An 18,653-nucleotide genomic window follows, 5' to 3' on the forward strand; every position below is an offset into this window, starting at 1 on the left:
CATCTCCACTCACGGGGCCTCACGGTAGCATGGTGGTTAGCATCAATGCTTCACAGCTCCAGGGTCCCAGGTTCGATTCCCGGCTGGGTCACTGTCTGTGTGGAGTCTGCACGTCCTCCCCGTGTGTGCGTGGGTTTCCTCCGGGTGCTCCGGTTTCCTCCCACAGTCCAAAGATGTGCGGGTTAGGTGGATTGGCCATGCTAAATTGCCCGTAGTGTAAGGTTAATGGGGGGATTGTTGGGTTACGGGTATACGGGTTACGTGGGTTTAAGTAGGGTGATCATTGCTCGGCACAACATCGAGGGCCGAAGGGCCTGTTCTGTGCTGTACTGTTCTATGTTCTATGTCCACTGTTGCACTAAACTAAACAGACTAGATGGCCAGGGGTTAGATGCATAATCTGGGGAGCTATTGGGACACAAAAATGGCCACGGACTTCCAGATGAAGCAATGAGGGGCTTGCTCCTCATCAGTGGCCTCGCAATAGATTGCGAGATTGGCTGTGCCCAGCTGGTAACCGTACAATATTTTCGGGAGATTAAGGGAGAATGCGGATGAATGTTTTTTTTTTGTTGATCAAGGAAAATAAATGCGAGAAGTAAAATACAAAACCTGTAACAGGCGTGACAGCAGCCAATGGATGGAGACTGGGGATGAGGTTAGCTTCTGCGCGCGGGTCCACAGGAGGCAGCTCCCGGTTTGCAGTAGGGGGATTGTGGCCGTGGTCTTCATCGAGATGATCTGCAGAGAAGATTTCCTCATTTGATTGGGGGCTAGAAACAGAGTGAAACGATGTTTCGTTGCAGGATGGGCAGAAGGTGTTGCTCAGTGGGAGTGAGAAAGGAGGTGTAACAGTTTGAGGGGTCCAAGGCCTGGACTCGGGAGATGGCGAGGAACCGTCAGTGGTTGGGAGAGAAGGAGAATCAAGACCTGAATCTTCGACAATTTCCAGTCTGCTGGAGCCTGTCAGGGCGCTCAAAGACATTGGATTCACATCGACTTGGTCACATGGGGCTGGAAAAAAGGAGGGAAGTCATTTTGAGAGAGCAATCCATCGGCATCATAAAATAGACATTGAGGAAGCCCCCACCTCCATCATCAACTTAAACATTCACTTCACCAAAGCACAGCGGCAGCCTTGGGTACCATCTACAAAATGTACTGCAGCAAATCACCAAGGTTCCTTCGACATCCAAACCCATGACCTCAACCATCTGAAAGGACAAGGGAAGCAGACACATGGGAACCCCACCACCTGCAGGTTCCCCTCCAAACCACACACCATCCTGACTGGAAATAGATCGGCCGTTCCTTCACTGTCGCTGGGTCAAACTCCCTCCCTAACAGCACTGCAGGTGTGTCTACACCACATGAACTGGAGTGGTTCAAGGCGACGGCTCACCACCACCTTCTCAAGGGCAATTAGGGATGGGCAAGTGCCCAGATCCTGATTAAGAATATTTAAAATTATTTGTCAACTGCCCCATTCAGAGCGAATCATCAACCCACCCCAGCACGGCATGGTAACAGACTCCTGTACATTGCTCCAAATCCCAATCCAGATCTTTGAAGTTCCTAGTGTTGAACCCAAAATAGAAACATCCTTTCTCTGGTGACATTAACATCTGGCCAGTCTCTACTTCGGAGTAGAACAAAATAGAACTTTGAACCAACTCATCCTGGCCAGATGTTGTGAAAATTGTTGGTAGGAATGAAAAATATTGGAGAGGGAGAATCAAATTGACTGAGTGTAAAGGTGTAAACGAGAAAAGAATTGGGAATTATGAATATGTGGATTCAATTTCATTATCTGCTCCATGTTGAATAGAAAAACATTGTAAAACTGGGACTGCAATTGCATTGAATAAATAAATCTTGCGGCAAGTATTTTTGATAATGCCACTGATAAAATGTGCCCCAGTCCTAGATGATACCATACTACTCATCTTGCATTGTAGAAAAAAGGCAGAATATTGCGCAGCACGGTAGCATAGTGGCTAGCACAATTGCTTCACAGCTCCAGGGTCCCAGGTTCGATTCCCAGTTTGGGTCACTGTCTGTGCGGAGTTTGCACGTTCTCCCCGTGTGTGCGTGGGTTTTCTCCGGGTGCTCCGGTTTCCTCCCACAGTCCAAAGATGTGCAGGTTAGGTGGATTGGTCATGATAAATTGCCCCTTAGTGTCCAAAATTGCCCTTAGTGTTGGGTGGGGTTACTGGGTCATGGGGATGGGGTGTGGGCTTGGGTAGGGTACTCTTTCCAAGAGCTGGTGCAGACTCGATGGGCTGAATGGCCTCCTTCTGCACTGTCAATTCTGTATCACAGAATTGTTCTGGTGCAGGAGGCCATTTGGCCCATCGTGTCTGCACCAGCTCCCCTAATGAGCATTATGACTTAGTGCCATTCCCATTTGCCCCTGCCCAGTGTCTGACAAAAAGATGAACGTTAATTAAGACTTTAAGAAAAACAAAAAGATTGGAACGGTCTCTCACCTTCTGCACTATAAGTTCTATGATTCTATGTCCATGTAGGTGTAGAGCTTTTGCATCTTTATGCTCTTCCCTGGGTGATTATTGGATAGAACAGATTTGCAGGCTGATAAACAATCGGACAGTCACTAACGCATCTTCCAGGGCTATGACCATCTTTACCGCAGCCAGTAACAGGGTTAAGTCTGATATTGTAAAAGCATTGTCTGGACTACCACAGGTCGGCACGGGAGCTCAGTGGCTAGCACTCTTGCTTCACAGCTCCAGGTTCCCAGCTTGGGTCACTGTCTGTGCGGGGTCTGCACGTTCTCCCCGTGTCTGCGTGGGTTTCCTCCGGGTGCTCCGGTTTCTTCCCACAGTCCAAAGATGTGCAGGTTAGGTGGATTAGCCACGATAAATTGTCCCTTAGTATCCACAAAGGTTAGGTTGGGTTACGGGGATGGGGTGGAGGTGTGAGCTTAAGTGGGGTGCTCTTTCCAGGGCCCAGTGCAGACTCAATAGGCCGAATGGGCTCCTTCAGTACTGTAAATTCTATGTTATTCCAGACCAGTCAATGGAAGTGGAGGTCGGAGGAGGAGTTCCCAGCTAGAGCTCGGGTCTCCTCTTACCAGGGCTGTGAAATGGGGTTTGAAGCTGAGATCTGCTGATTCAGGAGGCAGGGATGCTACCATTATAGAGTTTGCATGAATTGTTTAACAATTCAATCAGTTTGTATTAAATCTGCAGGAAAACAAAGCTGGATTCTAGGTAGCTGGGATTTTATTTGTTACGTTTCTGCCAAAATTTGCTACTTCATTTATTCGATCTGCTAGCCATCAAATGCCACAAAATGAGATCTTGAAACCCATAACTAACCACTGCGCACAGTGGCAGAGTGGTTAGCACAGCTGCCCTCCCATGGGCCTGGGTTCGATTCCAGTCTTGGCTGACTGTCTGTGTGGAGTTTGCACATTCTCCCAGTGTCTACGTGGGCTTCTTCCAGGTACTCCGGTTTCCTCCCACAGTCCAAAGATGTACGGGTTAGGTGGATTGATTATGCTAAATTGTGTCTTGGTATCCCAAGACATGTGGGTCAAGTGTGGGTTATGGGGTTAGTGTTCTTTCGGAGGGTTGATGCAGACCCTTCTGCACCATAGGAGATTCTATGGAACTTTCGTGATTCTATGGAACTTTTCACAAAGTCCCAAAAATCCACAAGAATGTTTCAACCTACACTGCAGAAACAGGTCATTCAATTCAACTCCTCTGCGTGAGCGTTTAGGCTCCACTCGAGTCTCCTCCTTCCCCCTCATCATCACACCCAAATCAGCAAACCCTTTTATTCCTTTCCCCCTCGTGTATTTGTCCAGCTTCCCCTTAAATGTATCTATATTATTGGCCTCAAATCACTCCATGTGGGAGAGAGTGTTCCACATTCTCACCACTCTCTGCATAAAGAGGGTTCTATTGCATTTATTTGTAATTTATCTTCTATTTATGGCCCTAGTTTTGGTGTCTCCCACAATTTGTAACATCACAGAATCGTTATGGTGCGAGAGGTGACCATTCGACCCATTATGTCTGTGCTAGCTCCCCAAACGAGCATCATGACTTAGTGCCATTTCCCTGCCTTTCCCCCGTACCCCTGCACACCGTTTCTCCAAGACAAAACAAACAGGAGGACAGAGAGTGAGCGCGAGACGGAGAACAAGTTCAGTCAGAGAGCAAACCACATTACCTGTGAGTCCTGGCTTCTCAAACATGGAGTCCAGGGATGGCCCAAAGAGCGGATCCAGAAAGCCAACTCCATTCTGGGAGATGGTGGTTCTGCCGGATGAAGGTGGGGAAAAGGGGTAAAAACCACAGTGAAAAATCACAACTAACAAAGAGCAGAAAATTCAGGAACCCAGGAATAAATGACTGAAACCCTAGGGGTAGAATTAGTGGAGAACCATTTTAAGTATGGGGGACAGAATCAGGTTACCAACTCACCAGGACTGCCCTGGAGGCTCCAGGAATGAAAGATTAAATCATCAGGACATTGCTGAGACCAAACCCAGGAGAAGGAATTTCGGGATGGAAAGGTGATTTACGAGTTTGTCTTCCAAAACTAAATCATAAACACAAGGTGCAAGAACAAAGTTCCAACCAGACATTCCCCTCGCAGGCTTGACACTCACTGAAAACGAGCATTGGGTGATTACATACCTGTTGGGCTCCGAACTGGGAGCGGTGAATCGGAATGGCGTCGCCTCAACATCTAGAGCAAACACAGAAACTCAAATTAACAAGTCTCCATTCAAGACCGGGAAGCAACAGAACTACAGTCAAGAATGCTTGCCAACATAAAATAATCTTAAAGTTTGGTGGGGAGGCTTGTATAAAAGCCTCGACTCTGGAGAGATCTGAATAGGTCATTCGGCAGAACAGCGAGTGTATAACCAATCAGCAACCAGAGAAGACATGCACAGAGATAGATTTAAGACACATGCATGTGCACCACTGTAATGTTCTTGTCTGATGGCCTGATTCATATTACAAGAATGCTTGTAGATAAAGCTATAAACAATTTATTAACATTAACTGTGGGTCGATCACTTCCGGTGACGGCGGGCGGGAGGCAGCCGCACAATGGAGGGCTCACGTTCGGGAACGGCATTTTCGGGGCTTTAAGCCCGGTCCCAGGGTCCAGGGAGGCGGCAAAAGCAGGGAGAAGGCACGGAGGAGGCACAGTAGAGGAAAATATCGAGGGTGAGCAAAAAACGGCCGTAAAAAAAACAGCTGAAGGTCCGTCGGGGAGTGGAAAGGTCACCGCGAGGTCACCAAGGAAAATGGAGGCTGGAGCACCAGGGGAGGCCGCATTGCTTATGGCTGAAGAAATAACTAAGGTGATGGCTGCGGAATTTGAAAGGCAGTTTACAAAATGCATGGAGACAATGAGGAAGATGAGGGAAGTTTTGAGTGTGCTGGTGGAGGAGGCGATTTCCCCGGTGACGACGGCGGTGGCGAGCGCAATGGCGGAGGTGCGGGCGCAAGGGGAGGTGCTGAAGGAAGTGGAGGAGACATTATTGCAGCACGGTGATCAATGTGCCTCGATGGGGAAGGAGATGCGGAAGGTGATGGAGATTAACAAGAATCTGCAAGGAAAACAGATCCAGGTGACAGAATTTGAGGATTGTGGGGCTGCCCGAAGGAGTTGAAGGGCCGAGACCGACTGAGTATTTTGCCGCGATGCTGGTGAAACTATTGGGGGAGGGGGAGGATCCCTCCCGATATGAACTGGATTGGGCTCATCGGTCATGGAGGCCTGTACCAAAGGCAAGTGAGCCGCCACGGGTAGTGACTCTGTGCTTCCGTAGGTACTGTGTGAAAGAGAAGGTCCTGTGCTGGGCCAAGCAGAAGTGGGTGGTGCAGTGGGCTGGAGCTGGTATACGTGTATAACAGGACTTTACGGTGGAGCTGGCGAGGAGGCAGGCTGCTTTCAACTGGGTGAAGAGGGCACTGTACATTAGCAAGGTGCAGTGCGGCATTGTATATCCAGCGAAGCTGAGGGTCACTTACAAGCTCAAGGACTTTTATTTTGGAACGGCGGAAGCCGAGTTTGCGAAGACAGAACGACTGTGGCAGAACCGAGAAATTGAGAAATGGCCATGTGCCGATGTAACCTCAGGACTGTATTTTCTTCTTTTCTGTTTCACTGCGGGAGGGTGTATGGGCTAAAGGAGCCAATGTTGTATATATTCAGTGTAGCCACCTGGGGTGGCCATGTCCCGATTCCAAAATGGACACTCGCAGAGAGTGCAGGGAAAAATGGACAGCACTAGAAAAACAAGCAGGTGCAAGGTTTCCTGTGGATTGGAACTTGCAGAACCCAGACAGAACTGAAACTACAAGCCATTAGCATAGTAATGAGCTATCTCCGGGGACAAAAAGAAACATTGAAACAATCGGTACCAGGGCAGACTCCCCAGCGCCAGTGGAAGCTAAAACAAAGGCAGGCCAACGGTTACCTAGAGCCCGCACAACGATCGGGGAACGACCCCTTTATTGGAGAGAATCGATACAAACGATTGGGACATGGTCCAATTAATTGGGACCAAGCCCAGGGTCCGCCCAGAAGGGCGCGAAACCCCTGGGGGCTATAAAGCAGAGTCCTCAAGGTCAGTTCGCTCTCTTGAGAACTCTTACTTTCTCCATCTTCACCTTGGCTTTTGGCTCTCAGCGACGAGAGGCCGCCAAACACCAGCCAAGTAAGTCTAAGGTCAACGCACGCTACGAGGTAGGCGCTCCTCGCTACTATTCTATACCAGTTCGAAGCCAGCAGTATCAGAACCGGACAACGGCCATTGTTCCTCTGACTGAGTGGGCCCCCCAAAGCTAAGTATAGGCTTTAGTAGTAGTTGTAGTTTAGCGAGTAGAGTTTGTGCATGAGTAATAATTTACTGTGTGTGAAAATAAACGTGCATTGATTTCAAACTTACTAACTGGTGTATTGAGTCATTGATCAGTATTCGGCTTTGAACCTTGTGGTGGTATCAGAAAGATACCTGGCGACTCTTGAGCAAAGGTAATTAAAACAGAGCAAATTAAGGGACAGCATAACGAGCAACATCGGCTAGTGAACGGGAGGGGCTGTGGCCATCGGAGCCTGGCAGAACAGGGTCCGAGGGGTCTAGCCGGGGTGGAAAGTTGGGGGGAAGGAACAGAGGAGGAGTTTTACAAGAGGCAGTGGACGGGAGGAGTTGGAGAGGGGGGGGGGGGTGTTTACAACTCATGGGTATCATGTACGGCACTCTTTCAGAGGTTGGATGGCATTGAGTGTAGGGGGGGGGGGGGGGGGGGGGGGGTGGGACTGGACTCTATAGGTTAATGGTGACCACGGGCAGTCCCGGATTCCTTTTTCTTTTTCTCCTTTGTTTTTTGTTTCCACTGTGGGAGGGTTTGTTTTATTGGATGCATATATTGACAGGTGGGCCGTTGTTTGGGATGGTGGGAGGATGGGATCGTTGTTATTGTTAAGGGGATTGATTTTGTATTTGTTACCGTTTACTGTCTGTGGGTGGGGTGCAAATTTTGAAGGAAAATGTGAAAATGGAGAATAAAAACATTAAAAAAAAACATTAACTGTGGGTCAAATATATCCAAAACAACAGATGAATAACAGTATGAACATGCACAATCAACCTCTCTCTCAACTCCCCAGTCAGTCTGAGGTCACCTGACTCAAACATTCACTTGTGTGCCAATGAAACCCCTAGTGGTCAGTCGGTGAATTACAACACAACCAAGATATCACGACAACCACCATGGTATAACATTGGAAAATCCACAAAGTCTCTCAGCATGGAAAGAGGCCATTCAGAACATCAAGCCTGTGGGCACTTTCAAAAGAGCTATACAAGAACATTGATAACATTTAGTTTGTTTCAAGTGAGGGCGTTTTTCATTATTCATTAAGTATTGTAGCAGGGTGCTGATGGAACCCAGTAAGTAACAAAGAGGAGGAGCTGAGATTAGGCATATAGAACAGTGTATTAGGAAATATGTTAACCTTCTTGGGCCAGTGCAGGTTGACCACAAATCGAGAGTTTAGCTTATTTCAGTTAGGGAAGGAACAACAAACACACTTCAGTCACTGCGAGACAAGGTTATTTCTAGGAAACTGCATGATCCAACTTGATAAGGGAACTGAATGAGAACCCACTAACCAGTTTCACTTCTATAGTTAAAAGAGGTTTTGTGGAGTAGTTTCACATTTCAATGACGCAGGCTGGAGACGGTGTGTGTCAGGATGGCTGCGTCAACACATCCTGCATAGTTTCCAAGATGTTACCTTACCTCGCGGGCGAATTCCCTCAGAGTTTCCTTCCACTGAAAGTGGAGCCAAGTGGATAGAGTGCCCTGCAGGAGAGACAGTCCGAGATAAAGAATATGTTGGGATCTGATATAAAACAGAGGCACTGAAAGTTATTATTGCACAAAGACAGTTAACTCTTGCCTGACTAAGCCCTTTAATGCAGCTTCCTGTTTGAACACAGCAGTGGGACTCCTCGGTTATTCCTTTTCCCAGAAACTGCTGGGACTGACGCCATCCCTTGCTCCTGCAAATCTCATCCATCGTCTATCCCAAAACCCAGGCCTCATCCTTGTTCTCTCTCTTCTAACACAGATTGACACACGCACACACACACAGTAATCACAAAATCAGAGTCATAGAGCACAGATGGCCATTCAGCCAATCATGGCTGTGCCAGCTCTTTTAACGAGCGATACAATCAGTCCTATCCCTCTGCAAATATCCCTTCATTTCAGATATTAAAACTTTGTGGTACAGATGGACTGACACTTACTCGTGGAATTTCTTTTGGATGGAATCTGCAAAACAAAGAAGAGCAAAGAGTGAATTCTGACAAAGAATGAGTCCATCTTGATTACTAGAACTTTCCTTGCTGCTGACTCCTGGGTTTTGGGATCCTCCCCAACAGCCCCCAGACCTCAGGAACTCCCTGTGAAGAATGGTCCGATTTTCAGGAAAATTCCTAATTCACAAACGAGTGGAGCGTCTCACTACATGGAACCTTGAGAATGGGTTTAATACCCGAGTGACCAGTGATGTCAGGTGTTGTAGCTGGGCCCATTCCACCCCCAACATGGACACAATAGTTTACTTCATGTAAAAATTAACAATTATTTTGTTTCCTAGTTTAACCGAGCATGCTTCAGAACTAGGTGCTCATGAGTAACCCCTTCTCTCCCAGTCACCACACCAACCTTCTGCTGCCCCCAGAAACCCATCCCCATGTCCTGACCATGCCCCACATCCTGAGACCTCACCCTCAGCAACCACTGGCCATGATTGGCTGCTACACCTTCCCCATGGCAACCCACCCAAAAGGTCAGCGAGACACTTACAGTTGGATTAGAAGAGAGGACGATATTCCCAATCGACGCCTTTAGCTTCTCCACAGAGTTCACTGGGTCATGGGCCCAGTCTTTGACCGTCACCGGCTTGATCTCGATGTGGAATTTTCGGGGCTCGTCATCATCAAAGTCAGAATCGCTGGAGGAGCAGGGCCGAGCCTCCCTCTCATGTTCGGAAAAGTCAAGGAATTCCCACTGGGAACTGGGCGACAGGCTGGGCGGATTGGTCAATACACTGGGCATGTCGATCCCAACAACTGCCCTCCCACTCCCTGGTTCTCTCCATCACTGTTAGATGCTCCCCCCCACTGTCAATGTGAACCTTTCAATCCCTGCGTCCTCTCCCCCAAATAGCAAAGCCTCTGGTGTCACCCAACATGGAGGATACAGACACAGTTGGCGGGTTAGAAGGTGAAGGGGTCCCAAGGATCCAGTTTAAAAAAAATAAATTTTTAGAGTAGCCAATTATTTTATTTTTCCAATTAAGGGGCAATTTAGCGTGGCCAATCCACTAAACCAGCACATCTCTGGTTTGTGGGGGGTGAGACCCATGCCAACATGGGGAGAATGTGCAAACTCCACACAGACAGTGACCTAGGGCTGGGATCCGAACCCAGGTCCTCAGCGCACGCAGTCCCAGGGCTAACCACTGCAACACATGCCACCCCATAACGTCCAGTTTTAACCTTTCCGCTGCATACCCACCACCACTGGCCTGCATGAATTTTCACAGGGGGTGTTGGGTTTGCCAGCTCTTCTTTGGGCCTATTGAGGCCTTTGAAGTGATCAATTAATGACCACTCAAGGACCTCATCCTGTACCAGCTTATTCATGGTTGCCAACCCTCCTGTCCATGAGGGGCAGAAATATGATCTCCAGCCTATTAGCAGCCAATTAACCATGAAAAGACAGCAGGGCAGCCATTTTCCCCCTCAATGGGCTCCCTATGGTGAATGTGTAACCACTATAATTCACACTGTACCTTACTGTGTCCCTGTGGGCTCCATCTGTGAGCCGTAGCGCGGCTCTGCCCACAGGGGGAGATGAGGAGCATGTACAGGGCTCCGCCCTTGGCTCCGCCCCTTCAGGAAGTATAAGTGCTGCGGTCCTGCGAGTCCGCCCTCAGTTCAGCACAGTCGCAGGCAGGCCCAGTTGTAAGCCGATTAAAGCCACAGTTTACTCTAACTCGTGTCTAAGAGTGAATTGATGGTCGCATCACTCCCCACCAACGTTTTACCCCAGGTCACCTGGGGACAATGGCGCTCCATAAAGACAAGCCCAGGGATCTTTCTGGAGTTGCAAGGGTTGATAGTGCAGCTTTGCAGTCATTGGCCCTGATACCACCACTCAGATGACTGGACTCTCCTCTATTGGGATGTGCATCCAGCCTTACCTCCTGGTTACCACAGAATCTGACTGAGTCACTGAATAAAATCATGCCTGCCTGGGGTGTGCAAATGCTTAACTAGTACTTTAAGCTGTGCCTTAATTGGCAACACCCTTGCGCCTGAGCCGGACGTTTGTAGGTTCAATGCCCACTCGAGATATCCTAATCCATGCTGACGCTCCAGTGCAGTACTGACAGAGCACCGCACTGCCAGCAGTGCCATGCCTCAGATGGAACGTTAAATTGAGGCCCTGTCTGTCCTCACAGGATGACTCCATTTCAAAGAAAGCAGGGGGATTCTCTCTAGTGTCCTGAAATCAATATCTATCCTTTAATTAACACCACAAAACATTACCCGGTCATTTATCGTATTTTTGTTTTGTTTGGATCTTGCTGTGCATAAATTGGCTGCTGCGTTTCCGACATTGCATTTTATTCTCCAGGCAGTTGGTACATCAGCCAAGCTACTGAGATTCCAGTTTCAATCTTTAACTGGAGACCCCTTGGGTGGAACGTTCCCTTCCGGTCTCTGAAATCAGCCAGGGATCAGGAGTGGGAGGCCGGAGGGCACAATGGAACATCGGAGTGCAATGGAAGTGTTTACTTGGGAAGGACACACACCGAGTCAAGGATATCATTCTGGGCAATGTCAGGTCTGATAGTATAACCTTCTTCATCCACCTCAGGAGAATTCTGTAAAACAGAACACAACATCTGTAAATACAGGTCCAGTGCCTTCCTGCTCGACAACTTGTGTGTGCACCAGGCTGTGCTCTGCACTGCTCCAGTATTAAGCCGAATGGAACATGTGAAGCCCACAAACTACAGGAGCTTTGCTAATGGACAACGGGCAGAAGTTGCAACCTCTTCCCTGGCACAATTAAACGGTGATGTTAAAAGCTGCAGCAGTAGCCAAGTGACTGAAGACAATGAAGGATTCCAGCAATAATTGACATAAACAAAGACTTTGGTAATCATGGCAGTCGAACATCATGAAACTCTCACTACTTAAGACTCCAATATGAACAGTAGTCACTTGGATAAGGCACCACAGCCAGCTGGCATCCTCCAACCAACCTACAAATGATGGGGGGGGGACAGGATGGAGCTCACTATCCAGGGTTGCTGTTACACATCGGCATTTGTGAATGGCAACACATTTAACCACAAACCAAGAGATGGGAGCAAAATGAGGAAACCGTCAAGCTGAGGGTTGGGTTAATAGAGAGAGTGTCTATACTCACAATGGAGTCAGCATCAGGGGAGCCCCTGCAACAGCAGAAAATAGAACAAGAGTTAATGATATAAACATTCCAGAGAGTCAGATGGCATCACATCTGCTCCCAACTCTCCTCCCATCTCCTCATGGTCCCACGCCCACCCCCCAACCCTCTGCTCTTCCCCTCCACCCATCTCCTCATGCTCCACCATCTCCTCGCGCTACCCCCGCACACTCCACCATCTACCCGTGCTCCCCTCCACACTCCCATCTCCTCACGCTACCCCCGCACACTCCCCCATCTCCTCGCGCTACCCCCGCTCGCTCCCCCATCTCCTCGCGCTACCCCCGCACGCTCCCCCATCTCCTCGCGCTACCCCCGCACGCTCCCCCATCTCCTCGCGCTAGCCCCGCACGCTCCCCCATCTCCTCGCGCTACCCCCGCACGCTCCCCCATCTCCTCACGCTACCCCCGCACGCTCCCCCATCTCCTCGCGCTACCCCCACACGCTCCCCCATCTCCTCACGCCACCCCCGCACGCTCCCCCATCTACACGCACTACCCCCGCACGCTCCCCCATCTTCTCGCGCCACCCCCGCACGCTCCACCATCTCCCTGCGCTACCCCTACACACTCCCCCATCTCCTCGCGCTAGCCCCGCATGCTCCCCATCTTCCCATGCTCCCCTCCACACTCCCATCTCCTCGCGCTATTCCCGCGCACTCCCCCATCTTCTCGTGCTACCCCCGCATGCTCCCCCATCTCCTCATGGTCCCACGCCCACCCCCCAACCCTCTGCTCTTCCCCCCCCACCCATCTCCTCATGCTCCCCATCTCCTCGCGCTACCCCCGCACAGTCCCCCATCTCCTCGCGCTACCCCCGCACGCTCCCCATCTCCTCACGCTACCCCCGCACGCTCCCCCATCTACACGCACTACCCCCGCACGCTCCCCCATCTACACGCACTACCCCCGCACGCTCCCCCATCTACACGCACTACCCCCGCACGCTCCCCCATCTACACGCACTACCCCCGCACGCTCCCCCATCTACACGCACTACCCCCGCACGCTCCCCCATCTCCCGTGCTACCCCCGCACGCTCCCCCATCTCCTCGCGCTACCCCCGCACAGTCCCCCATCTCCTCGCGCTACCCCCGCACGCTCCCCCATCTCCTCGCGCTACCCCCGCACAGTCCCCCATCTCCTCGCGCTACCCCCGCACGCTCCCCCCATCTCCTCGCGCTACCCCCGCACGCTCCCCCATCTCCTCGCGCTACCCCCGCACGCTCCCCCATCTCCTCGCGCTACCCCCGCACGCTCCCCCATCTACACGCACTACCCCACACGCTCCCCCATCTCCTCGCGCTACCCCCGCACGCTCCCCCATCTCCTCGCGCTAACCCCCGCACGCTACCCCCGCACGCTCCCCCATCTCCTCGTGCTACCCCCGCACACTCCCCCATCTCCTCGCGCTACCCCCGCACGCTCCCCCATCTCCTCGCGCTACCCCCGCACGCTCCCCCATCTCCTCGCGCTACCCCCGCACGCTCCCCCATCTCCTTGCGCTACCCCCGCACGCTCCCCCATCTCCTCGCGCTACCCCCGCACGTTCCCCCATCTCCTCGCGCTACCCCCGCACGCTCCCCCATCTCCTCGTGCTACCCCCGCACGCTCCCCCATCTCCTCGCACTACTCCCGCACAATCCATCTCCTCGCACTACCCCCGCACGCTCCCCCATCTCCTCACGCTACCCCCGCACACTCCCCCATCTCCTCGCGCTACCCCCGCACACACCCCCATCTTCTCGCGCTACCCCCGCATGCTTCCCCATCTCCCCATGCTACCCTCGCATACTCCCCCATCTACCCCTGCTCCCCTCCACACTCACATCTCCTCGCGCTGCTCTCCCATCTCCTCGCACTACCCCCGCACACTCCCCCATCTACCCCTGCTCCCCTCCACACTCCCATCTCCTCGCGCTACCCCCGCACACTCCCCCATCTACCCTCCACACTCCCATCTACTCGTGCTGCTTCCCATCTCCTCGCACTACCCCCGCACGCTCCCCCATCTCCTCGCGCTACCCCAGCACGCTCCCCCCATCTCCTCGCGCTACCCCCGCACACTCCCCCATCTCCTCGCGCTACCCCAGCACGCTCCCCCCATCTCCTCGCGCTACCCCCGCACACTCCCCCATCTCCTCGCGCTACCCCCGCACACTCCCCCATCTACCCGTGCTCCCCTCCACACTCCCACCTCCTCGCGCTACCCCCGCACGTTCCCCCCCATCTGGGCGAAATACCGATTAGCTGGGATCTAACTGCAAGAGGGGAGTGAGTGGAGTCCATGATAGGGTAGATTCTACATGGGCTATGGGAGGAGCTAGCTTTGTAGTTTATGTACTACCAGCGGATGTAGTGTGGAGCAAGCTCATGAGTGGGGGCTAGGCTCTAATCAAGAATAATTGGAACATTAAAGAGCCAACCCTCATCGTCCTATAGCTCCCCCATCACAAGAATCAACTATATTCCCCTCAGTATATTCTCCCCACTTCTCTCCAAACTCAGGAGTGAAGCAGGAGGTGGGGCAGGATTCCTTTGAGAATGGATAGCGAAGCTGGGAAACAGGAGCGATAACATTTAGGTTGATTTTATCAACTTAAATTGATAAACAGTGAGGATGAAAATGAAAATTACGAATGGGATGCGACGACGTCAGTCCCTGGATGGAATGAGATTGATGGGCCGAGTGGTCCATCCTCACTTTGGGTTTTATTATTAACTGCAAGGTCAAGTGTCACAGACTCTCAGCCATTGACGCTGAACACAATGGCGCCAACAGGAAACTCACGTGGAATCGGTGTCCTTCTCTCTCTTGCCAAGTCCTGGGATCACAAATGATTTCCTTTTGCTTTTCTTTGGAGCTGTTCCACAAGAAAGGAAAAGTCACAATTTTCCACTCTGGTTTTGGACTGAACAAATTATTTTACAATCTCATAGCCAGCAGCCCCAACCATTAAACAACTCCAGGTTCCGCCTCACATCTCAGTTAAATAGTATTGCAAACTCCCACCCCACCCCGTGACTTTGTGCCCATGTGGTCCAGACACTCAGACCAGGTCTGCCGGTGGGGTTCATCTCCAGTCTGTGCCGTTAACCGCAGTAGGGATGCAGACGCTGAAATAGTTTCAGGTCCCTGGGTTAGAGAAACTGAGGTACAAATCCCCAATAAATCTCTCCTGAGAATTCCTGGCCCAGATCACTATCCAATAGCTGCTGGAATGTGTGGGGGAAGAGGAGGGGGGGGGGGGAAGGGAGTGCAGGAGGTGGGGTTTGCAGACAGGGCCACCTTCAGCTGTGGCGCCCCCTTGATAAGGTATCCAGCCGATAGTCAATATCCAGTGGTCCATCCATGGATGGAGAGTCAGAGCTTTGGAGAGACGGGGTGGAGCAGAGGGGGAAGGTAGAAAGATAAAAGTGAACATTAACATATTCCAGCTATTGATGAAGTCCCACATGATGGGTTAGTGCGCAAAAACAAAAAAGGGTAGTATTTTGGCATGGACTGCGAATTGGTTAGACAGGAAATAGAGAGTAGAATAAATGGGTCCTTTTCAAAGCAGCAGGTGGTGACTAGTGGGGTCCTGCAGGGATCAGTGCTTGTCCCGCACCTATTCATAACAAACATCAATGATTCCAATGAGGAATCATCAATGATTCCAATGAGGAAACATCAATGATTCCAATGAGGAAACATCAATGATTCCAATGAGGAAACATCAATGATTCCAATGAGGAAACATCAATGATTCCAATGAGGAAACATCAATGATTCCAATGAGGAATCATCAATGATTCCAATGAGGAATCATCAATGATTCCAATGAGGAATCATCAATGATTCCAATGAGGAATCATCAATGATTCCAATGAGGAATCATCAATGATTCCAATGAGGAATCATCAATGATTCCAATGAGGAATCATCAATGATTCCAATGAGGAAACATCAATGATTCCAATGAGGAAACATCAATGATTCCAATGAGGAAACATCAATGATTCCAATGAGGAATCATCAATGATTCCAATGAGGAATCATCAATGATTCCAATGAGGAATCATCAATGATTCCAATGAGGAATCATCAATGATTCCAATGAGGAAACCAATGGCAAGAATCAATGGGAATGTAAGTGGCATGGAGGCTGTTAAGAGGCTTCAGGTGATTTAGACAAATTGAGTGAATAGGTAAATACATGGCTGATGTAGGATAACGTGGATGTGTGTGAAGTTATCTGTTTTGATGGAGAAACAAAATGGCAGAGTATTATTTAAATGGTGATTGATTGAGAAACATTGGACGCGATCCACCGGCCACGTTGCACCCAAAGAGCAGCGCACCGCGAGGCACAACGTGGCCGGTAAATGATGGGAGACCGCACTCCTGGGATCTACCCAGCGCGCAACGCCTCGTGAGATCTAACACAATCTCGCAAGGTGTTGTGATATGAAGCCCACCCATTGTGGGTGGGATCACTTTTTGGCCAATCTGCATATTAGAGTGATAAAGCTAGTCTCACTCTAATGCAGTTCCCTGAGGTAACCAAGGTGTTGTGATCTTTCCCCTTCCATAATTGTACTACCACACCTGGGGAACAAGCCGTGTGCTTCAAAAGCAACAATACATTAAAGGGAGAGGCTGGTTGAATTCCATGATACATTTTGGGGTTCTGAAAATGCCGCTCCCCATAACACCTGGCACTGCCAGGTAGGCAGTGCCAAGCTGGCATTTCTTGAGCAGAAGTGATTGAGCTGCGGTGGTGCACTGCATGGGTGTGGGGGCCCCTCTATAGCGAGTTGGGGATTGGGGGGGGGATAGGATGCCACTGCATTGAGGAGCTCTGCTCGCCAGCACCGGGCTGAGAAAACAGGGCAGAGTGAGGCCTTGATCGCGCCTTCGTTGCTGAGAGACCGTATCTAACAGGATGGGTGTTAGATAGCAGAGTGTTTCTCAGAGCTGTGAGCGCCGGGGAACCATCAGCTAAACACACTCGCTATGGGACTCTGTTCCCATTTGGTTAAATTGGGTCTGTTGGCATCCAAAGGGGACCTGGTTATCCTAGTACACCAGTCACGGAAAGCAAACATGAAGGATCAGCAAGCAGTTAGGAAGGCAAATGGTATGTTGGCCTTCATTGCAAGAAGGCTTACGTACAGGAGCAAGAATATCTTACTGGAGCCGAACAGAGCCTTGCTCAGGCCGAACGTGAACTATTGTGCGTAGCTTTGGTCTCCTTATCAAAGAAAGGATATACTTGCCATAGAGGGAGTACAGCAAAGGTTCACCAGACTGATTCCTGGGATGATAGGATTGTCATACAAGGGGACATTGGGTTGACTGGGCCTGTATTCACTGGAATTGAGAAGTACGAGAGAGGGGACCTAAATGAGAGAGACCAGATGTAGGAATTTTGTTTCCTCTGGCTAGAGAGTATAGAACAAGGGGTCTCAGTTTCAGGACATTGGGATAGGTCATTTGAGACTGAGATAAGGAGAAATTTCTTCACTCACAACCTGTGGAATTTTGCATCACAAAAGACTGTGGAGGTCAAGTCACTGAATATATTGAAGAAGGAAATAGATAGATTTCTAGACTCTAAAGGTGTCACGCGGTATGGGGAGAGAATGGGTGTATGGCGTTGAGATAGAGAATCAGCCATAATCATATCGGATGGCAGAGCAGGCTTGAAGGGCCGAATGGCCTCCTCTTGCCTTTGTTTCTATGCCTCTATGGCAGTGAGCTCTAATACAGCAGTGTCCCGGTGTGTAGCTCAGTCCCTGGTCATGGAACTGTACACTTTGGCAGTCAGCATCCTGGGAACAGCAACACAGCAAGAAGCAGCTCACCTTCCAACACCACCTCGGGGTTACATTCCTCAAACTCGATGGGCCCTGGAAATGAGAGGACAGAGGCAGGAGTCAGACTGAAGCCAGACTCTCTCTCCAACACTCACTCACTACACCTGCCTTCCCTCTTTTAGGGGGGGGGGGTGGCAGGGAGAATGTATCCCCCCCATCATCCACCTCCCCCACTATCACCTCCCCTCTGTGGGGGAAAACACACCCTCCATCCCCTGCCTCCGCTCTGGGAAAATACCCCCCATTACCTGGCTTCTCCTTGCCAGTCCCTTTGGTCAGAGCGTATTTCTGGATCAGATCGTGCACCCGAATATTCTCCACGTTTTGTTTGAACTCTTCGTGAACCTGAATAAGGAAAGGACACATCAGGAGCCGACGAGATGCACTGCAGGAACTCACCAAGGCGCCTTCGACAGTATCTTCCAAACCCGTCGCTACTACCACCTAGAGAGGTGAGGGGAGAAGATACCTCAGAACACCATCACCTGCACGTTTCCCACCAAGCCACACACCACCCCGACTTGGTTCCTTCACTGGGTCGTAACCCTGGCACTCCCTCCCTAACAGCGCTGTGGGTGTACTGCGATCAGGAGGTGGCTCACCACCTATTAGCTTAACCCCCCCCAATCAAATATCCTAACCCTCCATTTATTATATCAAATTGAATGTTACCCCTTCATTTTATTGTTTCTTCAGGGTTTGAGTCCCTTTCACTCCCATCGCCTGCCAGCCCTA

At 50.6% G+C, this 18,653-nt stretch overlaps 1 protein-coding gene across 5 annotated transcripts in view; it reads right to left on the reverse strand.

Moving 5' to 3' along the window:
- Positions 1 to 18,653, reverse strand: part of LOC119953389 (F-BAR domain only protein 2-like) — a 90,468-nt gene that overhangs the window by 21,873 nt on the left and 49,942 nt on the right. For 4 of the 5 annotated variants that reach the window (XM_038777610.1, XM_038777608.1, XM_038777612.1 and 1 more), the window contains 11 exons: positions 18,167 to 18,263; positions 17,907 to 17,951; positions 14,848 to 14,920; positions 12,018 to 12,042; positions 11,409 to 11,466; positions 9,378 to 9,556; positions 8,816 to 8,840; positions 8,304 to 8,366; positions 4,674 to 4,725; positions 4,204 to 4,292; positions 613 to 1,014 (listed from right to left, as the gene is read on the reverse strand). In XM_038777610.1, the coding sequence (XP_038633538.1) occupies positions 613 to 1,014; positions 4,204 to 4,292; positions 4,674 to 4,725; positions 8,304 to 8,366; positions 8,816 to 8,840; positions 9,378 to 9,556; positions 11,409 to 11,466; positions 12,018 to 12,042; positions 14,848 to 14,920; positions 17,907 to 17,951; positions 18,167 to 18,263 (1,108 nt within the window). The remainder of the gene's footprint in view (positions 1 to 612; positions 1,015 to 4,203; positions 4,293 to 4,673; positions 4,726 to 8,303; positions 8,367 to 8,815; positions 8,841 to 9,377; positions 9,557 to 11,408; positions 11,467 to 12,017; positions 12,043 to 14,847; positions 14,921 to 17,906; positions 17,952 to 18,166; positions 18,264 to 18,653) is intronic. The other variant, XM_038777609.1, reaches the window with a different exon arrangement.

The sequence above is a fragment of the Scyliorhinus canicula genome, chromosome 18, assembly GCF_902713615.1.
Source record: "Scyliorhinus canicula chromosome 18, sScyCan1.1, whole genome shotgun sequence".
In the NCBI taxonomy this organism is placed as follows: Eukaryota; Metazoa; Chordata; class Chondrichthyes; order Carcharhiniformes; family Scyliorhinidae; genus Scyliorhinus; species Scyliorhinus canicula.